A 27,752-nucleotide genomic window follows, 5' to 3' on the forward strand; every position below is an offset into this window, starting at 1 on the left:
CCTACTTTGGCTGACCCTCTGGCCCTGGCCGAAGCACATCAGAGCACAGACTCGCAAAACACCTTTCCGACATTAACTACAGATGACTTGGAGGAACGAAAGGCCACGATCTGGTCCTTCAGACGTGTATGTTAGATACCACAGAAGATGGGTAAACAAACAAAACCCATACTGGTGTGTGAATCATGGTAACTTGACATTTTAAAATGCAATTTGCTGTAATGTCCACAGTGGGGTGAGTTCTTGGTAGATGGCCAAGAGTAACATATTTTACAATTACAAAGTGTAACAGACTAATAAATAGAAGCCCAGCTGACATAACATGAGGTCAAAGATGAAAGTCGAGATAGTGGATATGTTCCATATGTCTTGAGACTACAGTTACACGTGACAAACTCATTTGAGGCGCTTAAGAACCAAAGTCTTGACCTTAAAAGACTGATTTGAAGCAAGGATATGATCTGTGAGGGTTCATAAAAGACAAATGTGGGCCTAAATAGGACGAATTAATTTATTTACTTGTGTAGAGACCGTATACAAAGACTTTCGTTGCATGCAAGTATCAAAAACAGCGTTATCCAACAGTCCTTTGCCGCTGTTCCAGCTTGCGTTTCAGCATGTTGTAGTTTTCCTTGGTCCCTGGAGCGCTGGGATCCAGTCGCAGAGACAGTTCATAGTGTCGCTTTGCTAAGTCTAGTTTTCCCCACCGGTGATAAAGAACAGCTGCAGGAGCACACACAAAAAAAGAGCTGTCACTTAAATCAGGGGACTGTACAGTAACTCCGCAGTGAATGGGAGAAGAATCATAGCCACTTCGCTTTGTTTGTTGATTCAATCGCACCGATTTATGCCTGTATCGTGTAACATTGCAGGAGTCAAAACTTGCACAACTGTTTTCGTGACAATACTGAGGTGCCAGCGGGATCCTGGGAGACTTACCAAGATTACCATGGCAACTGGCAACGTTTGGGTTGATCTTCAGAGCGTTAAGAAAGAATCCTTCTGACTCCTGGGAGAAAAAGAAACATTGGTTATTATAAAGTTCCCTTCTGTATCAAAGAAATAGTTTGAGTAACAATTTCACAGAAAAAGCAGCGCAATGTGGAAAAAAGTTTGGATTAACCTTGTATTTTTCCTGTTTCCCAAGGACATTGGCGAGGGAGAACATGATGGTGTGATCTTTTGGCAATATCTTTAATGCCTCCTTTCCAATAAGCTCAGCTTGTGCCAGATTACCTGTCATGAAAAAACAAAACATTATATTAAACATAAGCTCAGTATCACAGCTGCTCATACTTTGTTTAGAATGTCTCAAAACACTGGACTTTTTATTATTTACTTTTATTAGAGAAAACAACATTGCATAGAGTAAAAAGTTTTTTTTTTTTTTTTTGCATGTTAGACCATCAATTTCTTCTTACCAAAATGGTTGTAAATACATGTACAGAACTAAAACAAATTCTTAGGACATATAAAAGAGAGAAAAGAATAATATTAAATACACAATAATAATAATTATTTTTTTAAAAAAAGGATAAAGTGGGAAAAAGGGGCTTTGTTCACCGATATTTCACAGCATTCAGTACGGCTCATTATTGAAGAAATAAAGAGGAATAAACAGGAGACCATCTCTTTAGGAAATAGTTTTGTGAAGTTGTAATGCATTTGCTATTTGTTTTATTTGACACAGTTCCTACACTTTTTGAATCCAAGCATTATATGATGGAGATTCAGAGTTTTGCCATCTGCATGTGATGCACTTCAAAGCTGCAGCAAGTAGGATTTGTAATAAGTAATTTTTTGATCTGCCATCGAAGCCCTCAGGGCATACACCTAGCAGAACAACTGTGGGATCTTCAGAAAATTCATAATGGAAGATTTCCTTTAGGGCATTAAATACCTCTTTCCACTAGTTATTTAATTTAGGACATCATCACAGAATATGGGTGTGGTTACCAATATTCTGTCCACAATTTCTCCAGCAGTTGTTAGAGATGGGTTCTATTTTGAAATTATTTTTGGAGTTCAGAAAAATCTAGTTACAACTTTACATCTGAATTCCCTCCAGATATTAAAATTGGGCACAATATGTACTTTACTGCAAACTTCCTCCCAAGTTTCCAAAGAAATTGTTCTATACTACTGGCCTTCTTGTGAAGTGTGTGATTACATTTCTAAGAAAAAAATAAATTATTTATAAACACAGTTAAAGTCAGAATTATTAGCACCCCTTTTATTAATTTTTTTTTATTTTATAATTTTTTAAATATTTCCCAAATGATGTTTAACAGAGCAAAGAAATTTTCACAGTATGTCTGATAATATTTTTTCTTCTGGAGAAAGTTTTACGTTTATTTCAGCTAGAATAAAACCAGTTTTTAATTTTTTAAAAAACATTTTAAGGTCAAATTTATTAGCTCCTTTAAGCTAATTTTTTTCTATAGTCTACAGAACAAACCATCGTTATACAATAACTTGCCTAAATACCCTAACCAGCCTAGTTAACCTAATTAAGTCTTTAAATGTCACTTTAAGCTGAAGTGTCTTGAAAAATATCTTGTAAAATATTATTTACTGACATCATGGCAAAGATAAAATAAATGAGTTATTAGAAATGAGTTATTGAAACTATCATGTTTAGAATCATGTTGGCGTTTCTGTGTGGAGTTTGCATGTTCTCCCTGCCTTCGCGTGGGTTTCCTCCGGGTGCTCCGGTTTTCCCCACAGTCCAAAGACATGCGGTACAGGTGAATTGGGTAGGCTAAATTGTCCGTAGTGTATGAGTGTGTGTGTGTGTGTGTGTGTGTGTGTGGATGTTTCCCAGAGATGGGTTGCGGCTGGAAGGGCATCTGCTGCGTAAAAACTTGCTGGATAAGTTGCCGGTTCATTCCGCTGTGGTGGCCCCACAGGGACTAAGCCGACAACAAAATGAATGAATTTAACTAGCTGTAAAGATTGTAGGAATTAGTATTCAATAGTATCACAATCCTTGTCACAATACAATATTTTTGTGATTTTAAATATATTGCGATATTTTTCAATTTATAACCTTTTTCCAACTTTATAATATGTCCCTAAAGGAACATTTTGGCAACATTTTCAAACTAAATTACCATAAGCATTTCTTAGTCTGCATCTCACTTCAATTTTATTGCTGCGGTGCAAATACATGGGATTGTCTTAAATATTAATTTTATTAACTTACTGCTACTGAAGGTGACCCTGCTCACCAGAAAATAAATCAATTAATAAATTCAACACCACCATGTACTGTAGTGGACTGCAAATAATTAGATTATTATAATTAAATATTATTATTATATTATACGTGTATTGTTATTATTATTTATTATTGTTTAGTAAATTAAAACATGTTCTATATTTCATTATGGACATCTATGTATAAATATTATATTTTATAGAAAAACATTACAATGCTATGTTGTACATTTTCCCCCAACCCCACTAGTTTTAGTAGTATCAGACGAATATGTCTCTTTGACAGGAAAAGTCATTTTATTTTAAATCCTTTGGGGCATTAAAATTTGCTGATCAAAAAGGCAAAAAAAAAAAAAAAAAAAAACAGAGAGAACTGTATGCATGTTTATATATCGTTTTAATGACACAAGAGGACATCTGTCCAGTGTCATTCTGTAGATTGTGTGGATTGCTCTGGTGTGTCAGCAGCCTCCAGAAGAGAGTTTTTCCACTCCACACATGGCTGATTCTTTTAGTTTCCTAATTAGAGGGCAACACAAGGGCTACTGAGTTATTGATCCGGATGTCAAAACTCCCTCTGACCACAGACTCAGATAGATCTTCTCTTACCGGCTGGCCCTTAACAAATTTATGAGCTGCTGAAGATTCTTCCTCTCCACTGAAATCTAAAGAAAACTCATGTTTTATGTTTGCACTCTTTCTCCATGCTTTTTGATCTTGCTGGAAAACAATAGCAGGTAAAAAAACATCATCAATTTCCTGGTTTCATTAATTTACTTATTTTTGGGAGTGGTTTTGGCTTCAAGGGGGACTGGGAAATGCAGAGGGGAGAAGATGTGGGTGCCAGAGTTGATTTTTATTTATTTATTTATTTATTGGCAAGTAAAATGGACCGTGCCAAGACTCTCCAGGGAGAGCCAACCTGCCTAGGAGACGCGTTTGAATAAACGGCTTCTGTCAGGGAATCGCGCCATTCTCCACACGGCAGGGAAGAGTGGCTTTAAAACAACACACAAGGCTTTTAATACATAAATTTCAAGCATTGCTGATTCTTGCTCTTCCGGTCTAATCACGTTGGGTTCTTATGCTGGCATTTCCTGGAAAGGACATCCTCTGATAATCCTGTAAAATCTCGTTGGAAACTTGGAAAATATTTTTATTTCCTAATAATAAAAACAAAAGCACATAAATAATTGCATGTAAATACGGATTCTTTTATAAGTAGGGTCAGATGATACCATTTTAAATATTTTATTATTTTATTTATTATTTAATATAACTGGAAAAATGTTGCTGGTGACAGAAAAAAAAAAAAAAAATATATATATATATATATATATAATTTTTGCCGTTTTTTAATTACCAGTTAAAAATACTACTTTCAGAAGTCACAAACTGTCAAAGGTATCCAGATTCAAAATATGTTTACATATTAAAATAGGGCTGCACAATATATCATTTCAGCATCGATATCGCAATGTGCTAATCTGCAATACATTGCAGGATCTGTCAAGTAGGGATTTTCCACAGTTGAAATCATATGTGATTTATAAATTCAATGACATTTTTTAGCTAAAGTTAGCCAACGTGTTTATTATTTGCATTTATTTTTAAGGTCCGTGAGCCTATTAAGCCAGTTTAAAACAATCAGACAAGAAAGTATAATGCTTTTAACTTTAAAGATTCATTGTATTTATGCAATGTAGACTATATAGTGATATTTTACATTGGGATTTTCCAGTTGAAATCATACATGATGGATTCACAGCAAAGTTTTACTGGTTTTCCAGTGACGGGTTGCAGCTGGATGGGCATCCCCTGCATAAAAACATATGACTCTTTCCACTGTGGCGACCCCAGATAAATAAGGGACTAAGCCGTAAAGTAAATAAATGAATGAACATGTTTATCGTTTGCATTTGTTTTTAAGGTCTGTGAGCATTTCAAGCCAGTTTAATACATTCAGGCAAGAAATAACATTGCTTTAAACTTTAAGAAAGATTAATTGTATTTATATGATGCTGTTACATTTACATTGGGATTTTCCACAGTTGAAATCATGTTATTTGTGGATTCACTGCAAAATTTTACTAAAGTTCACCAACATGTTTATCATTTGCATTTGTTTTAAGGTCTGTTTAAAACATTCAGGCAAGAAATAACAATAATTTTAACTTTAAGAAAGATTAAATGTATTTATACAGCGATATCATACATTTGTTTATTGTTATTTTGCCTGCTAGATTCCCAGAAAGCCATAAAGTTCTGTGCATTTTCATTGCATCGTCGCTCCACTGCATTTGTCAATGCTAGTGATTTGGTTTATTTTGATTCATGGAGATGTACTAAACTACAAAATCATCTCAATCAATCTAAAATTATGAATCATTTTCTAATAGAGCTGTTCATTTCATCTGGTGCTAGTTATCTCATACTACCTCCCTGTATACTAGTTAGACAGTCACTCTCTCATAATTATCACGTTTACAAGCTTTTTTTGCCCTATATACTGTTTATATGTCTCTTTTTAAAATTCTACTTTTTGTATTAATATTATATGTTAGGCACCTAGGGTCTAAGAGTAACACAGTTTCAGTTCTCTGTATGTCCTGTACATGTGGTTGAGTTGACAATAAAGCTGACATTGACTTTGGTAAAAGTATATTGATATTGCAAAATGTATTGCAGAAAAAGAAAATATCGCAACATCAGATTTTTTTCATTATCGTGCAGCCCTATATTAAAACATTTCAGTTTAGTATTCATAAGTAGGAGTGTAAGAGATCACTGTTGATCTGTGATTTGAATGGGTCACAACCCACAGTTCAAAACACATGCAGCCTGCGGAGTAATAAATTTTTTTTACTAGTAGATTAATCCTAAATTTGTAACGATTGCAGAGAGATTGTCTCTCGCATCATTCAAATAATATATATAAAAGCATTTAGGTTTTCCTGTAAGATATGATGATGGAAGAAGTCATGGTAGGTTATTTGGGATGTGGTGGGTTTTCTTAGGTTATTAAAGGTGTTTTCTGTCACTACTTGTTTAGCCTGCATCAATGCATTCAGTGCAAGCTGCTTGATTAATCATTAAAAGATCACCCGCTCAACACAAATGATAAATGATGGTGATTTGCAAATGTTTAAGATTCCTTCGAATCGCTGCATTCAAATCAGTGTTTGAAAAACGCAAAAAAAATCAAGTTTTTAGTCTGAGTTAGTTATGAAGTTACAAAGAGCCAAACAACACAGAAGTGCTAGGATAACAGTTTATAGTTTAGATAAAACCACTGGTGTTTATGGTAAAGAATAAAATCACAGTCATATGCATTTAACAACACTCAAAACTGAAAGTTGTAGGCAGAAAATTACATTATTCAACCAATAGCTGGCAACAACCAGCCTTCAAAAATATGAACAGTGAATTTTTTTACAGTACTGTATATTTTACAATTTATTTTTATTCAGCTGATTATTTCATAATTTTATTTTAAATAAAATTACAGGTTCTAAGTTCTGTTTGCTAAAACCAAAGTATCTTTCAGTACTGTTTTCTCCCCTTTTTGGCTGATCCGAAAAACGGTCCAATCCATGACTAAAAAACCATAACGTGATCCAAACCATGAGCTCTGTGATCAGTTGCAACCCCATTTATTAAGTAAAGTATTACTTTTACAAGGTTACAATTTTTGGTTACATATTTTACATTCTGAACTCTACTTCAGGTTGAAAACGTTGCCTTTTATTGTAAATCATAACTTTAAAATTGTACCTTTTCAGCTTTTTTATTACTTAAAACTTTTAAGTCACACACACACAAAAAGCATTCAAATAATATTGGGTAATTTAAATAGAAAGCTTAAGTTTTCCATCCCTGTAGGGTCTCCGACAAGATAAGGGGGTGAAGATGGGGTGCAGGAGTTAATTGTTGTAAAGGCTGAACTAATTATGCAGCATGGCCCCATGTGGCAGCGTGCACCTGACGCTCAGCATCTGCAGAATGGAAGTTCACACCTCTCTCTCTTCCTCAATCACACACACAGCTATGTGCTTCGGCTATACTTGGGACACCAGACGATAACGACAAGGCAGCAAGATTTGGGAGGAGGCCAAGATCATCTGTTTACCCTCAAGGGCAGGGTCAAGGTCACGTTTAATGAGAACACTCACTCAGTTTACGCATACATGACTGCACCCTGTCTGGACGTGACAATACAAATCTATACTGCATTGCTAAACTGGGATGTATGCGAAAGGTAATGCACCATCAGCAAACTGAACTCCAACAGAGTGATGGATCAGGATGCTGATGTGAAGCTGCCTGTATATTATCACACTTATTACATCAAATAAATAAATGAATTTAGTACATTTAATTTGCGGATGCACAGATGAGGACATTTCTGCTGATACCGTCAATTGAAAACTTGTTATATTTGGAAAACCGATATATAGGCTGATAAATGAGTCCTGAAAAACTGAAAAACAAAAAGAGTAGACATACTTTTCTTTAAACATCAAGATAATTTTGCATGTTTATTTATTTTTTTATCAGTTAAAAACTCTAATGCTGCCAATATCAACTGGCCAATCAATATCAAGTAGTGATGTAACGATTTACCTGACTTAGGTTCGATTTAGGGCTGCAACTAACGATTATTTTAATAATTGTTTTGGGCTGGAAATGAGGCAAAATTACTAAGTAAGAAAATATTTTTTGCAATGTAGCTATACATGACAACACGTGGGAAAATGAATGATCCAAAAAAAAGTGTCTTAAGTCTTGCAATGCAAAGTAACTCTACCACTGCTGCTTTACTTCTGTTATCAACTCCTTCACTGGTGAGTTTAAAAGATTTTATCTGGCCCCGGTAGTGACTTTTGTCACCACAGCCACAAAAATACTGTATGACAGATGTGTCCTTTTTATTATTTATTATTACAAACTCTAAATGTATTGTTTTACTAGTACTTATGTATATTTTAATGTCTAAAACATAAAATAAGCATTGGGTGGCTTAAACACTGCATAATTTTGATAATATGACACGTCTTTCTCTGGCTCAGCGCCAGCCAATGCGTCAGTTTGAATTTTTCACGTCATGCTTGTCAAGCTGGATAACACCAGCACCGGGGACATTACATTCCTCACTTTAAAACAGAACAAAAATAGTATTCTGTAGTGATTTACGCTGCTGTTGCTCCCTTCCTCCTCATCAAAGACTCCCATCATGTTTGCGTTTCAGGTGCTGGATCACTGCCATGGTGCTCCCATCATCACTTTTGCATATATGGCCATTAACACACTTTTTGTTTATTTTGTGTAAAATGCTCCTACACCTTGGATGACTAGGGTCACACAGATTTGTCTGCCTTCGCCATGTATCTTTCCTCTGATGTCACCTCCGCTCATTTTTTTGCTCCGTCCTGTCTATGAGGCGAAAGAGGCAAAGTGCATTCACTCTGCTCTGCACTACTCAACTAAAGTACATATTTTTAAATAATCAAATGTCTCCGCGTCGCGTGAAACGATGAATCGATTATGAAATTCATTGCCAACACTTTTAGTAATCAATTTTAATTGATTTAATCGATTCGATTCACAATACTAATCTTACGATTCAAGATTCAGTCACGATTTTTTTACAAAATTATTTGAAACAAATTTAAATTTTTTCTTAAATGCTGAACTTTCTTTGCAAAATATATTTTCTGCCATAACTAAACAACTTTTAATAAAAACTTTTTCCAGTTTCAAGTAAATTTCAAACCTGCGCAGAAAAATAAGTCCAGTATTATGACATGAAACCAACTGCAGTCAGTGATCCACAAAGCTAAAGCAGACTCCATCTTTACGATGGTCTTGTTGCGGACTGTTACAACCCTTTTTGAGTCCTTATTGTAACTTGCTGCTGTCGTCTTTCTTATTTCCCTCCTTCTTCTATATCTAACGAAACTAAGAATAATTTATACTGTAATGGCGCCCTACAACCGTGTAACTTCTAACTTTCTTTAGCATGTTTAGAAGTCCAACTTTTTGTGCGATGGTTAGCATCTTCCTCTACCTTTTAAATGCTATCACAGGTGCCTTTGATGCTGCAGAAAGTTTCATCAACATTGTGGGGTTTGTTGGGGAGAAAACTTGCAAACATACAGTCCAGCACTTTAGAATCACACTGCTAGCGATCAAAGATTTATGTAAATTTGGCAAGCTGAGCACATTCTGCAGCTTCTGTACAGGAGAATTGGGCTGGAGATTGATTATGGTCTACAGCCAATCAGGATGTACAACACGAGGCTCTAATCAGGACACAGAACACAATGAACACAAAAAAGCATGTCAAATTTTTTAAAAAAATCTGCGTAGATGCAAGGCCGCAAAAGGTGAACTGCGTTATAGTGAGGGACCACTGCAGTTTTTCTGTTTGTGATGGTATTCATTTATTCATTCATTTTCTTTTTGGCTTGTCCTTTTATTTATCCGGGGTCAGCACAGCGAAATGAACCACCAACTTATCCAGCATACACTAATTCACACACATACACTACAGACAATTTAGCTTATTCAATTCACCTAAATGTCTTTGGACTGTGGGGGAAACCGGAGGAAACCCAGGCCAACACAAGGAAAATATGCATACTCCACACAGAAACGCCAACTGACCCAGCCAATGCTCGAACCAGCGACCTTTTTGCTGTGAGGCGAACGTGCTACCAACTGCGCCACTGTGCAGCCCATGATAGTATTCATTGATCTTTTAAATCTGATCAAACAAACAAAATCAGGTGTACATTACCAGTGTTGTCTAACAGTATGACCATATTGTTCCATGCCAAGCTGTGGTCAGGCTTCAGCATGGTGGCATTCCTCCAGGCATTTAGCGCATCAATGCTACGGTTCAGGTCTGCATACTAAAGGCAAAACAAACAAGCACAAACATGTCTCTTTAATGCTTTGCACAGTCCAGTTTTAATCATTTTATTCTCACAGATAATGACCATGGGGTCTGAGGAAATCTGAACGTGCATTTCCTACACATCCAAAGCATGTGCATTAAACACTAGGATATTAAACACTAGGAAGTTCATAATTCATGGAGCATTTGAATCAAATCATCATTGCAGCAAAAATAGCACGTTATTACACATCATAATGAGCAATATTTAGAGCGGAATAGACAATTTCTTGCTCTAATTAATTATAAACTGCCCCATGTTGATTTGTATTACAAAGAAAGGGTGGATAAAATGATGCAAGAAACACGCTAAACATTAAAAATCCATGCTGTAAGATTCATAAAACGGATGTTTAGAATATGAGGAAAATATTGATGATAAGTAGTAAATGCTTAAAAGCTATAAGCAAATTACAAAGCACATCTCTTACCAGACGTCCCAAGTTGTAATAACAGTCTGGGTATTTCTTCCTGAATCGAATGGCGTTCCAATAGCTCTGTTCAGCTTTGTTAAATTTTTTTAGACTGTTCTGCACAATTCCCAAGTTCATCCATGCTGCAGCAAAATCAGGCCTAAACCATGCAAAGAAACAGGGCAGAATGATTCACAACATTTCAGATTCAGAGGAACAGATATCTGAACTAAAAATCGTCACTCACTGAATATGAACCGCAGCTGACAGGAGCTCTTCAGCTTCCTTTAATTCATTTCTTTCCTTTAATATATTGCCTAGATTGTTCATAGCATGAACGTACTTGGGATGTAATCTGTAACCACAATTAGTAAAACAAGTGTAGGTGGATGACAAATGATCAATAACTTATATTTCATTTAACAGATTAAGATTGGTAATGTCTTAAGTAATATTATGCCACAACAATGAGACATTTATCAACAATTTATTCATCCATGAAGACAGTCATCTGCATTATTTTATTATCATAAAGCACATCCCTATTTGAGATGATTTATATATTTCACTATTGACAATTTCAACTGTGTTTCACTTAACATATGGTTTAAGAAAGAAACATTTGAATTGTGCTAGCTAAATCTGTCAAATGATCTTTTGTTGTTGTTGTTTACCTGACTGCCTCCCTGTAGTACTGGACTGCAGCACTCTGGTTTCCCCTGTCAGCAAGATTTTTGCCAACATTATAATGCACCTGTGCAAGGAGGAAGGAAGTTAGAAAGCTCATCAAGCTAGTAAAACAATTGGTGTGCTAAACTGAATGAATACATTTGAGAACAAATTCTGTATTTGCTTTTCTCAATACTTTTTGGTTATTTAATCGTTTAGCTGAAGCTTCAAATCCGAACTGTCTCACAAAACAGTTACTAGATTCAGTTCCTCTGGAGAAACCAGTTTTGCTTCTTGCTCAAGGCATGTTGTGTTGATGGGTAAGCTGAAGTTATCATAATGGATTTCATCAATGGAGTGGCTTTAAACTAGAGATGCACCGATCGACTGGCCAGAAATTGGAAACAGATGGTTTTGGCTTTAAAAATGGCTACAAGTCTTTTGTTTTTAATTTGGCTCATCTCTGTTCAGTACATGCAAAGAAATACGGCACTACAGAGAGCACAAATTAACACAAATGGCCGAGCCCCCAAGGAAAAATATGAGAAATATTTTAACAAACGTAACAAATATTGACCATTCATTATTTCTTACTTGCATAATTATAAGATGTTTTCAACATTAAATAGAGATTATATGGATAAGACTTTTGTGTTTAGCCAGTTTTCATTATACGTTATGTTTAAGGGATTACTTTGAGTTTTAAGTTTGAAAAACAAGGTGGACAAATGTTCATTTTCATTTTTTTATTTAAAGATAATTATACATCTATACTTAAAGCAATATAAATGGGCTTAATTCTGTAAATTTAAACAGATTCAGTGCATCTGTTGATTTCATCCTATGTACCTATATATATATATATATATATATATATATATATATATATATATATATATATATATATATATATATATATATATATCTTTTTTTTTTTTTTTTTAAACAACCAGCAGAATCTCATTGTTCATAATGCTAGACTTCCTGGAAGAAAATCCTAAATACAGAACTGGGGTGGGAGGTTGTCTTCAGAAATGTTCAGATGGCATTTTGCATTTAGATTAATTCCATACAGTAAAATACATATTAAATACCAGCACATCTGCTTTATTTCTGTCCCTAACCAAGGAAATGTCATTATTCCAGCTGCTGGAATATATTATTACATGTTTTTTGTTGCTATAAATGCTGTGTACTAGCAGAGAATTTGCACTGTCATTATTATGTTTTCATAGGGCATGGGTGACTAATCAAAGGTTATATTAATGCCTATGTTGTAAAGTAAAGATGGTCTCTAGAGGAGATTTACCACTAATCACACCCTGCTTCCCTGACCAGATGAGCATGACAACCGTAGTTTTGCTCAATCACGTTTGGGATTTCATTTCAATTAATTCCCCAGGCCTATATTTTTACTTTAGAAATTATACAATTAATAATAAATTTTACATTTTTTAATAATCTGAATTTAAATATATATATAATTTAAATGATAACAATGCACATAGGTAATGAAATCAGCCAATTTGCCTAAAAAAAAATCTGAGTTGGCCATAAAAATATTATATCGGTGCATCTCTAGATTTCAACAATGATGTAAAGTTATTCGCAGTATGACAGGGCAGGTGTACTGTCTCACCTTGGCGTTGAGCGGGCACACAGAAAGGGCGCTGGTGAAGAGACTCTGTTCAGACCTCCACTGTTGACTGCGCTGTGCAGAGCGAGTCACATTCACACACAGCAGCGTCAACGTGGCTGCTCTCAGCAGCCTCTGCATTCAGCCCACAGACATCACACATGAACGCAAACTCAACTGAGCATTAGTTACAGTGAATTATGGTCTGATGGTGAATATTAGGAGGCGATAAGTGGGAAATTGGTGTAGAACAGGCCACATACCTTGTGTTTCCTCCAGTGGCAGCTACAGTAGCCCACAGCGTAGGCCAGAATGAGGCAGTAGCCCGCTGAGGAGAGGTACAGCACACGCTCCGCAATCACAAAACCCACTCTGAAGAACACATTACTAGCTGGCAGGAAGGGGATCACCAACAGTACCAAGCCAAATGTCAGAGTTCTGGAATACAGAAAACATACATTGCGATAGGACCATTGCAACAATGTGAGGAATTAAATACTATTACAATACTGATTATTATTACTAATTAGTTTTTTATTTATTTCAAATACACATTGAAACAGATACAGAATATTGATGATAAGATATATTGAACATTTGTTGCATAAAACAAACAAAAAATAATAATAAATTCTGCCTTCGTAGTATTAGAACCTGCGTTTGAAATATTTCAAATTGTGTTTCATACAGGTGAGTGGGCTTGACAAAGCAACTGTAGAAACACTCTTCTCCCGTATTCACATGACACTTTATCTAAACTCCATCTTACAAAAACTCAATAATGAAAACGATGCTTACTATAAATATATCACAATCATGTAACACTGCTTGCTTTAACCTTAAATCATTCTTTCACAATATTAAACCTTGAATAGCTGTCTTGCATAATATCCTGCACAACATTGTTCAGGCTCATGTAAAAGTACTTGTATAGCCTGTCTTGGGTGTATAGTTAAGTATTTTATATGATAGTTATGCATAGATTTTAATGTATTTATTTATTTATTTATTTAATTGTTCTTATGTCCAGTGTGGTTTTTGTATTTATGATTAAATTATGTAGCACCATTGGTCTGCGAGACATGATATTTCGAGCTCTTGCACTACAAATAAAGAAGAAAAATCATAGGTAGAAATGTTTTCTGGCGGCAGCTCATTGATGCCATCAACTACATATAAACTCATTCATTTATTTATACTATATAATATTGGTCTTAGGCAGCATAGTGGCTGAGTGGTTAGCACTGTTGCCTCACAGCAAGATGGTCCCTGTTTCGGTCCCGGCTGGGCCAGTTGGCATTTCTGTGTGGAGTTTGCATGTTCACATGGGTTTACTTCAGGTGCTCCAGTTTCCCCCACAGTCCAAAGACATGCGGTATAGGTGAATTGAATAAACTAAATTGGCCGTAGTGTATGTGTGTGTGTGTGAATAAGAATGTGTATAGGTGTTTTACAGTACCGGTTGGGTTGTGGCTAGAAGGACTTCCGCTGCGTAAAACATATGCTGGACTAGTTGGCGGTTCATTCTGCTTAAGTGACCTCTGCTAAATAAGGGACTAAACCGAAGAAAAATGAATGAAGTTGATCTCTGACTAGACATTTTCAATGGAGTTTTAGCGCTTGCCTGCTGCTCTGAAGGAGTTTGTTTTACGCTCAAACAACTAAACGGATGCTTAAGTCTACTTAACAGATTATATTGTATCAATGCTGTATAAGGAATCATATGAAATTAAAAATATAGTCGCATCAGTGGTAGAAAAACACTTATTTTTACATTATAATTAGTAGTATTGTTATTTATTATTCTGACCAACTGCTATTTCCGGGAAAAGAAAACCTAAAATGATCAAAATATATATTTTAATTGAAATTTGGACCATATTAAAATAAAATAAAGGACATTAACATTACTTAAATCCATACCCAATAAATCCAGTAAATGCAGAATAACCCAGACTGCCTTACAGCAGTATTGCAGTATGATAGACAGACAGTATAATTGTGTAGAAACAAATGTTCAGATAACAACAATCAGACTGTCTTCTTAAGATAACGTCTCCATTTCCAAAAGTCTACTCACAGCATGTCGTATTTTGATACAGTGCTTACCTTCTTTTATTACTGTCCTGTGAGAACAGAGCTTGGCTCACCAAGCCAATCAGACAGAACCACAGCACAGCAGGCCAGACGATCCTCCAATCAGCAGCTGAGCTAATCAGAGGCACACAGCCCATTGACCAATCAAAACACAGCCACCAGGGACACAGCAGCAACCAGGCATTCAAAGAGTAGTAGTAATTATAGTTCACAATCTGAGAAAAGATGACAGAGAATATACTATATGACAGTCTGTGTAACCACAACACTTTTATAAAAGGGTAAATGAAGCACTCAGTCAAGTTTACATTGTTTTGTAAATAATTTCCACTTAAATGGACATTATATATATATATATATATATATATATATATATATATATATATATATATATATATATATATATATATATATATATAAAGTCGATAAATAAATAAACATTTAGCAGAAAACAACATGTTTTACTATAGATTTTAGACTTAGGGCGCCTCCATCTTGCAATATTGCTGTACCTGATGTCACAGGGTTGGTTCTGTTCCCTCAGCTAAACAGATACAGTGAAAGTAATGGACTAAACACACCGCAAAGCCTGATTTAACCCAATGCGTAGAGTGGTGGGCGTGGAGCTGATGCAAATACAAGCATTAAAAGTGTGTCTAATACAGGGTTCATAAGGTCATGGAAAACCTGGAAAAGTCATGGAATATATATTTATTCTATTTTTCTTTTTTCCCCTTTTAATTAACGATCATTTGACGCGCTTTGGTCCACTGCCTGTCTGGGTTTCGACCATGGTTTCAACAAGGTACGGTACTGACCTAATAGGGGCAGGTACTTTCACTTTTCACCACTATAGCCTTCACCTCCAACCAAACTAAGGTCAGCATTTTTTTTACCAAGCGACAAACTCTCCCTCTCCCTCAGCTATATAGAAGTAACTAAAACTGCAATTCATCGCAATTCCACTAGTCCTGGCTTTATAAGAGCAAATTTTTATTGAGCCCACTGTTAAAATGGCCAAATTTAGAGCAGAAAAAAAGGTGTTTTCAGCCGGGTACAAAGAACAATTTTGGTTCATATAACAATATTGATGCTTCAGATTATACAGCATGCTGTGCTCACAAATCATTCACGTGGCCTCCATTTCCCAGGTAAGTGAAATTATATACTTATATATCAAATCAATAAATGTATTTGTTTTATCTAAGATTATTTACCACTAATAATTTACTTTAGACCTGTAATGCACACAGAATCTGACAGATTGATTATCTGTAGGCTCTAGAACAGTCATCTGAAATGTTCTTATAGAATGTTATGTCTGGATTTCAGAAATAGCCTTGCATTTACTAACACAGACTATATTTATAGTGTTTAGAAGTAATTTGCGTTTTCCTCCTGTAGAAAAACGTCATAAGAACAATGTTTAGTGGCTCAATGTATTACAAAAATGTTTTTAAAAGTCTAAACACTTTATTGATACAGTTTACAACCAAGCACATGTGGTCAAAACACAAACCAGTCGCAGGTAATAAAGTATTAAGCATTTCTCCCAAAGGAAAGCCCATCTAAGCAAAATGCTAGCAGGCATCTGTATTTCCGCTCATGCTCCGCCTCTTCGCCATTTTGTTCGTTACACCCTGTTGGTGCGATAACGCACAAACAAAATGGCGATGGTTGTCCACGGCTACTTGTAGCTACTCTTGCGTTCTTCAGAAACCTATGGGTGACATAATATACGTTTTCCAGTCTATGTTTTTTACATGGCAGGTTTTTACATCTTTCATACATGCTGAGATCTAATTGATCGACTTGAAAAGGGAATATGTCTTGACATATTCCACAAAGATGTGACTTAGTAAAGCATGACATCATGCATGACTTTAATTGTTGCTTTAGTCTGAATGTAAATCCCCTTGTCAGGCAGTGCTGGAGCAGCGTAAGAGAGTGGACCAAAGCACATCAAATGAAAGGTATTAAAATTATAAAAATAAACAACTTAATGTTTGTATCTGTTGTATTTGCAGCAGCTCTGCGATGCACGTCCACAACCTATGCATTGGCTGTCCAGTCTCTGTGTTCAGTCCATTACTACCATGGTTAAAACCCATACAGGCAGTCAGGCAGTGTGATACCGAGAGTGGACCAAAGCGTGTCAAATGATCGGTAATTAAAAGGGAAAAATTAAAATAAATAGATAGAATAAATATATATTTTTATATTAGCAGGGTTCATACACATTTTTACAATAAAAATTCCATGACTTTTCCAGGACTTTCAAGTCAATTTTCATAACCTAAAGTTTCATGAAATGTCTACATATACTTGGTAAATCATAGGAAATGTTTTTATTTAATACAGCATATCATAAAACACACAATAGTTTTAATTAGTTTTATTTTTATATCTATGTAATACAGATGATGCTTTTCACAGCACTAATAATGTGAGACCAAGAAAAGAAAAGTAAAAACAACGAACCTCCATTCCAATATACAGATATTTGTCAAACTAATTTTAGACAACTAGAAACTAGTATTAGTAGGTAAAACTACTTCTACTATAAAGCTGTGACCACATTGCACTTTTCGCTGCAAAGACTTCCATTTATTGGCATTAGGACCAGAAATGCAAGCACCTGTTTCGCATTTCAAAGATCAAGCTTGGTGAATTCTTACCTGCGAAATCACATCAGAAGACTATGTGAGACCAATAGAAGAAAATAAAAAAAAATTAAATATGGAGCAATCGCTCACTTTTATTAATGTTTAGTCATGTTGTTTAGTCACCATACAACAGAATTTTGAATCACAGCACAAGCACTAGTGTGACTGCAGCTTAAGTCACTTTGGACAAAAACGTTTGCTAAATGTAAATGTAATTTCCATGACTTTTCCAAAACCTTATGGGTTTTTCTGTTTCACCAAAACTTTTCCAGGCCTGGAAAATGTCGAAATTCCATGACTTTTCCAGGGTTTTTTTCATGACCGTATGAACCCTGTATTAGACACACATCTGATGCTTTTATTTGCATCAGCTCCACGCCCACAACTTCTCGCATTGGGTTAAATTAGGCTTTGCAGTCTCCGTGTTCAGTTCTTTACTTTCACAGTATCTGTTCAGCTGACGGAACGAAACCAACCCTGTGACGTCAGACACATCGACATTCCAAGTTGGTGGCGCCCTAGGTCTAAAAGCTATAGTAAAACAGGCCGTTTTCAGCTAAATGGTTACATTAATCAAGTTTGTTTAATATATTTTTATTAAAGTGAAATACAATGCACAAAAGAATGCAAACTTGACTGAGTGCTTCATTTCCCCCTTAAAGTATTGAGTTTTATTAGGTTTACCACAACACCAATATATAAGCGCTCAATACCAACAAGTAAGACTTCTGTTTTTTAACTTTGAAACTAGAGCAAAACAAATATAATTTAAGAAAATAATGATAATAATAATTGTTTTAAATTTACTAAAAGCATACTTTACAAAAACAAGTCATTTTTCCCTACGTAGACTTTTAACTGTCAAACTGAAAGGACTGCTTACCCTCAGGATGATATTTTCTGCAAAGGATGCTGGGTTATCCACCTCGGTGAAAGATGGAGGTCCAGTTCCCATGATTTTCCATCTCGTGTACATAAGTAAGGAACCACCAAGAAAGAGTAGAGCCAACCTCATAAGCAAACCGTTTCTTGGCAAGCCACCAATCTGGGTGCAAAAGAGAAAAGTTTAAATCCATTAGAGAGATTGTTTGGGTATAAAGAGTGACATCCTGTGAATCCGACACTTACGTCAGCTGATTTTCTCCTGGACAGCAGCCGGTGAGCAAGCTCATAAATGTTCAGATTGCACACCATGAGAATGTCATAAGCAGCATTAACTCCCTTCAGACAAAAAAAAAAAAAAAAGAACAAGGATATTTTATGGATGGTGAAGGAGCTAGTTTAAAAACAGATGTGAGGTACGGCATATGCTGTGTGTGTTTATATTACTGTATTTGACCTGTATACATATTTTCACTTACCAAAGCCGTAATGCCTTGTTCCTTGCAGAGCATGGCTACAGCACACAGAAGAATGCTGCCAAATATCCACAACACAGAGAACTTTTTATCGCCACCAACTGAAACAAAAATTAAGAACTAAATTAAACAGTTTACCTGATTCAAAATAAGGACTATTTCACCCCAAAATTATGATTTGTGTTATTTATTTTATTAACTGTGCCAACTGTGAACTTTTATAACTTATTCTCTATGCAATCACAATGACAAATAGAGCTTCAGCATTACTATAAACAAAAGCTCTATAAAAAGGTTTAATATTTTATGAATGAATCAGTGGATAAAGTTCACAACACAGGTCTTATGGTTCGCTTACAAACTGAAGAAGTGAACAGTCACTTGAAAAAAAAACATATACAAAAACAAAACGATGGCATGCTGAGAGAAATACTGCTGCCATCTTGCCTCTCTCTCACGTGATCACTTTGGTCAACATTTGTTGTTTTTAAATGTGCAATATAAATAAATAAAAACAAAAACAAACAGCATACTGGAAGAAAAACTGTTGAAAGCCAATCATATAGTATTCACATGCTTTTAATACTCATTCAGACATTGTTGTAATGAACAGTCATATTATCATTCTATTCACTTCATTTAATGCATTTCTGTCCATTTCATGCATCAACTGTAAAAGGTTGTCATGACAACAAATGTCTTTGCTACTTATTTGATTAAGTTATCCAAGTTTCAACTAATTTTTTAAAGTTTTACTACAAAGTTTAACCTTAATATTTTAATCAGTTTGATTGATGCAAAAACTGTGCAAAAGTTCATTTGAATCTACTAAAAAAATAAAGGGACAGGTCATCCAAAAAAGCTTAAATTCTGTCCTTTATTTACCAGTTAATTATCAAAACTTTAAAAGCTTATTTATTCTCTTAAACTCAAGATTTTTTAAGCAAGCTGTAAACCACTGGCTTGCTTGGTTTGGGACTTGTGGAGCTGCACATAAAATTTAAACCACACTGAACTGAACTAAACTGAACTTCTACTCTGAAAACTGGACTGAAGAAGTTTCAATTTACTAGAACTTTTATGTCAAGCTGCTTTGACACAATCTACACTGTACATTTGTTTTTCCAACTATGGACCTACTGTCAATTGTTACAGGTTTTCAGCTTTCTTCAAAATATCATCTTTTGTGTTGAACAAATCAAGCTTTATTTATTAACAGAGTATGTTTATAGTTAGTTAACCGTTAACGCAGGTAAACTTTGAGCAATGTACATGAAACACGAAGTAACATAAAATACAGTTAAACATGTTTTGAAAGGGTAAGTAACTAACGAATAAGTAAAAAAAAAAAAAAAAAAAAAACATTCCTCATAAGATTTAAGGTTAGGAGTTACATTTTACATAGCACCAAACAGTAATAACTAAATCAGAGCTTAGTGCTTTAGTTTATCAACTGACCTTGAAAAGCTTTGCAGTAAACCAGAAAAGAGAGCTGAAAAAAGAGGGCACACAACAAATCTGCTCTGCCAACAATGCCAGCCACCTACAAGACAGACAGCCAACAAAGGAGATTATTCATAAGATCAACTAAATACTTCAGAGAGCAAAAGGACACTGTATCATCAAGCATCATCCGTCATCATGCAGGTCATGGCAGTGAAATCCTTCCCAAGAGCCAGCAACGCTTTTTACCACCTAAACAAATGAAATCCTGCGTGTACATTAAAGGTTAAAAAACAGGCAAGATAAAAAAAACATCCTTCGCCGTCCTTTCGTCTGTGAAATTGCCTGTATTTCTGGCAGTGCCAAATTAACGGCAGAGGCAGGAGGCAGCACTCATTACAGAACTGCAGTCAGCCCTGGCTGGAGTCCTGGGGCCACCTTCTTTGATACATCCCGTAGGCCCGAGTCAGTGGTCTCTCTGAACCTCACCCCCTCCAGGTCCAGGGCCCGTCTTTCTGAACCTGATTAAAGAGCAGATACCGGAGCATCGCCAGCCTCTACCGTGCTCGGACGCATCCGTAGCAGGTCAGAGCGGACATCGGCTTGTTGTTAATAGCCACGGCTGACTGTAGAGCCCACCTATGTGATGCACACCAGCTGTGTGAAGCTTTCTTCTCCACGGGCCTTGTAATGTATATTTCATGCAACATCAATGAACATTGTGATATGGAGCATTATAGTCGGAGATTGTTTACAGGGCAGAGACGGCCTGCTGAATCACGTCTTCCCACTCTACTTACACTTTCTGTGTGAACTGGGTGTGCAGCAAAGAAAAGCGCCGCCAGGAAGGACGCTTTCGGAGGGAGACTGAGTTTCGCCCCTTTTCCATCTTGAACCGGGCCACCAATTAATATTGCAAACACATCAATCATTAACACAGAAATTACACAGTGGAGAGCAACGTTGAGCACGTGAAAGCCAACTGGATGCAATCCCCCAGCCAAGAGGTAGTTAATCCTGAAAAAAACATAAAAGAGACGCAAATCAGAAGGATTCAAGCTTTGACTTAGGGCTGTGCAGTATGACAGGGTTTATGCAGATATCCTAACGGTCATTTTAATACCTTTTAAAGACTTTTTAAAGATCTTCTCAGAATATTTTAAGACGTCATCGCCACTTCAAGTTCTAATCAGTATCAAACCTTAAACTTAATAAACAACTGTTAATAAACTGTATTAGTTAAATAAATGAATGGAGCACAACCATGCAACAGAACTCAGATAATTTCGGAAGAAACAAATCTTGACAGAATAAAATATGCGGTTGTTTTCAGTGACAGGCTTCAGCCATTGTTTAAACTCATCTTTCTCCAACCAGCAGTATGCAAACTTACATTTTTCCCATTTTGCTGTCTGTTTTGCTCTATGGTTTCACTACATATGGAGAGTCACACCACCTTCCCACATTTGTCGCAAATTACGTGACAACGCCCAGACGAAGGAGCTTGGCCGGACACGCCCGGCCCGAACCAATCGCGTGGATCAAGAAAAAGAAATATACTTATGCTTTTTTGGAGTCAAATACTTTGGACAACGCTTGAACAAAATGTAAGACCTCGTAAAAATGCGATTAAGACTTTTTAATACCTTTTAAGGGCCTTAATTTTTTCATAATTGATTTATCAGCTTTTAATACTTTTTAAGACCCAGCGGACACCCTGTATGATGATCCATATCGTACGGACCCTTTTACACATTTTTGGATATTTCAGCAAGAGAATTCATCATAGTCGGGTCAACTTAGAGAGCAACGAATGCGAGAGTACCCCAAATATATTTGTTTTATATTCATATTTGCTTAACTAAAAAAATAAAAACACTTCATAATGGTGTTTTCACTACTTTCAAACAAAGAAAAAAATGTGAGACTGCAGCCAGAACGTTCTGCCCATAGACGGTGCATTCAAAACACCTCGCATAAGCGTATTTTTTATTATGTTTTTTGATGCATAGGAGATATAAGATCAAGTATAGCTTTTTAAAAAGACATACATTTAAAAAAATAATAATATAAAAACTGTCAAGAAATTGGAAGTTGTACTAGTCTTTTGAAAAGGGTACTTTATGCTCCATCATTTATTTTGTGATGTCACAAATACATTGTTTATGGTAATACATTTGAATTTGATTTATAAAAGCTTATTTCAATAATTTATATAATATTACATGCTATTATGGGGATGCAGCCACAAACATAAAAAACATAAGAAAGTCTTGAAAGCACTATTTAGTGATTTTGTTTATTTTAGGTTGGTAATCATTCATTTTTGAAATGTGTTTTTTTTTTTATTATCCATTTATTTTATATTTCTAAATTTTTAATCCAGCATTTGGCTTGAAATTTTAAATAAAGTGAGAAATATGATCAGAGTACATTTCTGAGTGTATACTTTAAATGTAAAAAAAAAGAAATTTTTACAAGAGTTTTAGAAACACATGTAATCAATAATCAATGTAATTTAATGTAATGTAATCAAAATGGCCACTTTATTAGGTACACCTTACTAGTGCCGGGTTGACCCCACCTTCATTGCATAGAGTCAACGAGGAGATTTTGGTCCATATTGATATTATAGAATTACACTGTTGCTGCAGATTTGTTGGCTGCACATCTATGATGTGAATCTCCAGTTCCACCACATCCCAAAGGCGCTCTAATGGATTGAGAACTAGTAACTGTGGAGGCCATTTGGGTTCTGTGAACTCATTGTAATGTTTAAGAAACCAATCTGAGATGATTCATGCTCTAAGACAGCACGGTATCCTGCTGGAAGTAGCCATCAGAAGATGACTGTGGTCATAAAGGGATTGACATGGTCAGCAACAATACTCATGTAGGCTGTGGCGTAGAGATGATGTTCAATTGGTACTAATGTGCCAAAAAATATCCTTCACACGATTACACCAGCCTAAACTGATGATACAAGGCAGGATGGATCCAAGCTTTCATGTTGTTGACGCCAAATTTTGACCCTACCATTCGAATGTCGCAGTAGACTCATCAGACCAGGCAATGTTTTCCTAAGTTTCTATTGTTCAATTTTGGTGGGCCTGTGCGAGTTGTAGCCTCAGTTTCCTGTTCTTAGCTGAAAGAAGTGGCACCCAGTGGGGTCATCCATCCGCCTCAAGGTTTGACAGTGTTGTGCGTTTAGAGATGCTCTTCTGCATACCTCGGTTGTAATTAGAGGTTATATGAGTTATAGTTGTCTTTCCAACAGCTCAAACTAATTTTCCTCTGACATATGGCATCAACAAGGCATTTGTGCATTAAATATTCCAGTAGATCAGCAGTTTCTGAAATACTTAGACCAGCTCATCTGGCACAAACAACCATGCCACATTCAAAGTCACTTAAATCATCTTTTTTCTCTATTCTGATGCTCGGTTTGAACTGCAGCAGATCGTCTTGACCATGTCTAAATGCATTGAGTTGCTGCCATGTGATTGGCTGATTAGAAATTTGTGTTAACAAGCAGTTGGACAGGTGTGCCTAATAAAGTGGCCGGTGAGCGTGTACAGTATAAACTATTAGTTAATTGTATTTTTAGAAATGTTACTATATCGTGATGTCAATATACGAGCCAACTTATATTGTGATATAGGAATTTTGTCATATGGCCCAGTCCTACTTTTCTTTTTGTGCAGAGATTACAAAAATGATCTGAAAGCTAAACAGCAGAAATAAAATGGCACAGAGTAACTTTTATGGTCGACTTGGTATAACGGGCCATTACTGATGCAAAACGATGTCATTCTCATTAGCGGCACGCAGGACATGAATTATGCCCCCTATATAGATTCCTCACAGTTGCAGTCAAATGCCAAAGACAATTCTAAAATGAGTTTTAAAAAAGGCATTATATGCATCCAATTTTAATGTCAATTATTGTAGCGTTCGCTGAAGAAGCACTTGGGGGACCTCTTTTGATTTCCCACTGAGAATAAAATTACAAGTCCACACATCTAATAAATGCAAAGGCGTTTGACAATATTCACCATAAGCAGGTTGGACTGTTACCTTGTGTTAATCATCAGTCACACAGCAGTAATTGAAAGGTGCTTTTGTCTTTGTGGTGAGCAAACTGTACCTGAATGTCAGGACGGTCAGCGGCCGGTAGGATTTGTGACTAGAGTTGCTACTTAAGTTACTTCCCCAAAAATCATTTTTCCAGATGTTACTGAGAGGAGTGTCAGGATTCAAATCCTAAAACGAAAATCACATACATTCAAATGTAAAAGAAAAACTGTGAATGAACAGTTGAAGTCAAAATTATTAGTCCCCTTTAATTACTAGCCCCCCTGTTTATTTTTTCCCCAATTTCAGTTTATTGGAGAAGATTTTCTCAACACATTTCTTATCATAATAGTTTTAATAACTAATTTCTAATAACTGATTTATTTTATCTTTGCCATAATGACAGTAAAAAATATTTGACTAGATATTTTTCAAGACACTTCTATACAGCTTAAAGTGATATTTAAAGGCTTAACTAGGATAATTAGGTTAACTAGGCAGGTTAGGGTAATTAAGCAAGTTATTATAACAATGGTTTGTTCTGTAGACTATTGAAAAAAATTAAAGCTTAAAGGGGCTAATCATTTTGAACTTAAAATGGTTTAAAAAAAATAAACTGTTTTTATTCTAGCCGAAATAAAACAAATAAGACTTTCTCCAGAAGAAAAAATATCAGACATACTGTGAAAATTTACTTGCTCTGTTAAACATCATTTGGGAAATCATAAAAAAAGAAGTTTCAAAGGGGTTTTAATAATTCAGATTTCAACTGTATGTGTACAGAGCAACACATTTTTTCAACTTTTGCATTTGCAGAAACTAATTTATATTTAGTGTTATATGTCTTCATTTTAACAAACTGATATCGAAACAGTATAGTAAAGTCCAAGATTAATGTTTTTGTCTATTCTGTTTGTTTCATGTAGACCCCTGCTCACTAGACATTATACAGCAAAACATCCATGTAATGTTCAAAAGAAGCTTTGTATTTTGTAACTTTCGGACAAGAACAAAACTCATATTTCAATTACTGTTATCAGGAAATTCAAACAATAGGAAGCGCCAATCAGTAAAACATTTTTAAACATTATTTTTCATTGCATTTACTATGAGGCAACTTATTTAAAACCTTCAGCTAGTTCGCTATAGAAATTAATTGCTACATTTCTCAAAATAGTTGCCTTATATTAACCATTATATTAATTATATTTTACTAAACCTGTTAGGAATGCTGTAATATTAAATGTATAACTTTAAATAAATGTTACTGTAATAAAAAATAATATGTTAATAAAAATATATATTTAAAAATCAATGCAAAAAATGACAAATTTACATTTGCATAACATTTTTATTGTATTTATTTGGTTGAATTAGCTAAAAAAAATATTTTGAAAATAAAAATTAATTAAAAGCTATTTTATGTTTTTTCCCTATCAGATGTAATGAAATGGTGACTTCAAATTTGAGGTATGTACCAAACACTTCTGTGTATTACTGTACACGCACACACACACACACACACACACACACACACATATGTACAATAGGCATGGGCCAGTATAAGATTCTGACAGTATGATAACCTAGGATAAAAATATCATGGTTTCACGGTTTTATAGTATTGTGATTAATGCTCTAAAATATATTCTTTTCAAATGTTTGGGTAAAAAAAACTAAAACCTTTTTCTCCTTTGAACTCAAAATATTAAAATATTTCGTTACTGTAAACATGAGTTACTGTTTTCATTCGTTTCAAAAACACAGATTTCTTTACCATTTAAAACGGCATCTTTGAATCTCTTTTCTGCTGGACATACTTTTGTCCTAAAGAAATTTAAACAAAACGTAAAAAGCCTTACATATACAGTACTGTAGGATTGGTATAGTAGAAATTTTTGGCAGTTTTAAAACCTTGACTTTTCCAAACCGCAGTAAAGCCTACCTTGAAAACGGTTATGTCCCATGTCTAATGTACAACCATGGACAAAATAAATGAGCACTTAAAAACCTTTGTATTAAGGGACTATATTGTATACATTATACTAAGAGGTGTTGTACGTAAAAAATGCAAAAAGTCCTCATCATGTATAACATGGAAAGCACATTTATCTCACCTCTTAAATTGAATGTCAACATTTTTTTGCCATACAATGGGAATGAATAGTAACCAAAGCCACTCCTTGATGCCTATTCATTGTCTTTTTAAGAAAAAACTATAAATATAACTACAAACATTATCTATAGTTTTATAGAACGACACAAGGCAAATTAAACAAAGCATTTTGACCATTTTAGTTCAATTATTCCTTTCAATAAAGGAAAGAAAAAAAGGAAAATAAAAAAATCAGAACAATAATAAAAAGTGACTAGTGAGGGTGGTACCTTGTTATTGATGATGGCTTCTGAATCATCAAAGACAAAGTCCCCATCATAGCTGTTTATAAAACAGATCAGGGCAACAAAGGCAGTAGTCAGCCGGGAGTGCAAGGGTCCCAGTTTTGGCAGGGGGATGTGATGATCCCAGTAAGGCTCAGAAAGCACCATTTTTCATGTGGTTTCTTTTCATTCTGACCCACCACTGTCTTGCAGAACAAAGAAAGCAGGTGGAAGGTTAACACAGCAAACTAAAAAACCAAAACGACTTCAGAAACGACACGTATTTCGCGAGAAGAGTGCACAAAGTGTAAACATACCTACTGTATGCACCACAGAGGTGTGTTAGAAAAGACTGTGTGACATTTCAGCACAGTTGCACGCAATACTGCATGGTTGTAGACACAGATGCACACAGTGCATAGCAACCGGCTTTCAGGTCGAGCAAAGGATACGAAACCATTCACACATTCAACATTCTCTGTTTCATATATCCTACTCGTATATTTTGCTCGTGCGCGAATGACTACAGTCAAAACATGATTTACAAATATTAATAGTATAAACGTGCACTGACGTCAATGACTGTCTGCCCGCCGACGAGGACGATTTGCAATCTGTAAGAGACGAGCAGTACAGGCTTTAAATCATCGGTGTCACATATACGATGCAAAGATCACTGAATGTAAAATTAAAAGCTTAATACGTGGCTGAACGATGGCTGATCCCTGTATGAGCCTCGCTCGCGTCAACTTCCTGCTAGAGCGAGAAGAATAGACCGCGTGACGTCACGTGACCTGAGTCAGCCGAGTGGATGTAATGTTGTTCATATTGACTTACAAA

General features: G+C 35.5%; 2 protein-coding genes across 16 annotated transcripts in view; one reads left to right on the forward strand and one right to left on the reverse strand.

Annotated features, from left to right (window-relative positions):
- Nucleotides 1-27,752, forward strand: part of si:ch211-168k14.2 — a 241,568-nt gene that overhangs the window by 150,434 nt on the left and 63,382 nt on the right. For 4 of the 10 annotated variants that reach the window (XR_011016870.2, XM_073912848.1, XM_073912850.1 and 1 more), the window contains one exon: nucleotides 25,974-26,003. The exons of the other annotated variants lie outside the window; for them this stretch is intronic. The gene's annotated coding sequence lies outside the window, so the exon portion shown is untranslated. The remainder of the gene's footprint in view (nucleotides 1-25,973; nucleotides 26,004-27,752) is intronic. 10 annotated transcript variants of the gene reach the window in all.
- Nucleotides 498-27,677, reverse strand: tmtc4 (transmembrane O-mannosyltransferase targeting cadherins 4). 6 transcript variants are annotated; one of them, XM_073912004.1, is made up of 19 exons: nucleotides 27,616-27,643; nucleotides 27,234-27,526; nucleotides 26,919-27,118; nucleotides 24,607-24,722; nucleotides 21,260-21,476; nucleotides 20,475-20,559; nucleotides 19,020-19,117; nucleotides 18,787-18,879; nucleotides 18,542-18,703; nucleotides 15,005-15,207; nucleotides 13,159-13,333; nucleotides 12,899-13,030; nucleotides 11,265-11,344; nucleotides 10,838-10,945; nucleotides 10,609-10,750; nucleotides 10,019-10,133; nucleotides 1,124-1,236; nucleotides 940-1,009; nucleotides 498-723 (listed from the first exon to the last, which is right to left on the reverse strand). In XM_073912004.1, the coding sequence occupies exons 3-19, from the start codon at nucleotides 27,078-27,080 to the stop codon at nucleotides 575-577; spliced, it is 2,220 nt and encodes a 739-aa protein (XP_073768105.1). In that variant the 5' UTR covers nucleotides 27,081-27,118; nucleotides 27,234-27,526; nucleotides 27,616-27,643; the 3' UTR covers nucleotides 498-574. The 6 variants fall into 6 exon arrangements, with proteins under 6 accessions (XP_073768105.1, XP_073768104.1, XP_009303022.1 ...); XM_073912003.1 differs by having other exon boundaries at nucleotides 26,919-27,114; nucleotides 27,230-27,526; XM_009304747.5 differs by having other exon boundaries at nucleotides 27,230-27,526.

Source organism: Danio rerio, chromosome 9 (genome assembly GCF_049306965.1).
Source record: "Danio rerio strain Tuebingen ecotype United States chromosome 9, GRCz12tu, whole genome shotgun sequence".
Classification (NCBI taxonomy): Eukaryota; Metazoa; Chordata; class Actinopteri; order Cypriniformes; family Danionidae; genus Danio; species Danio rerio.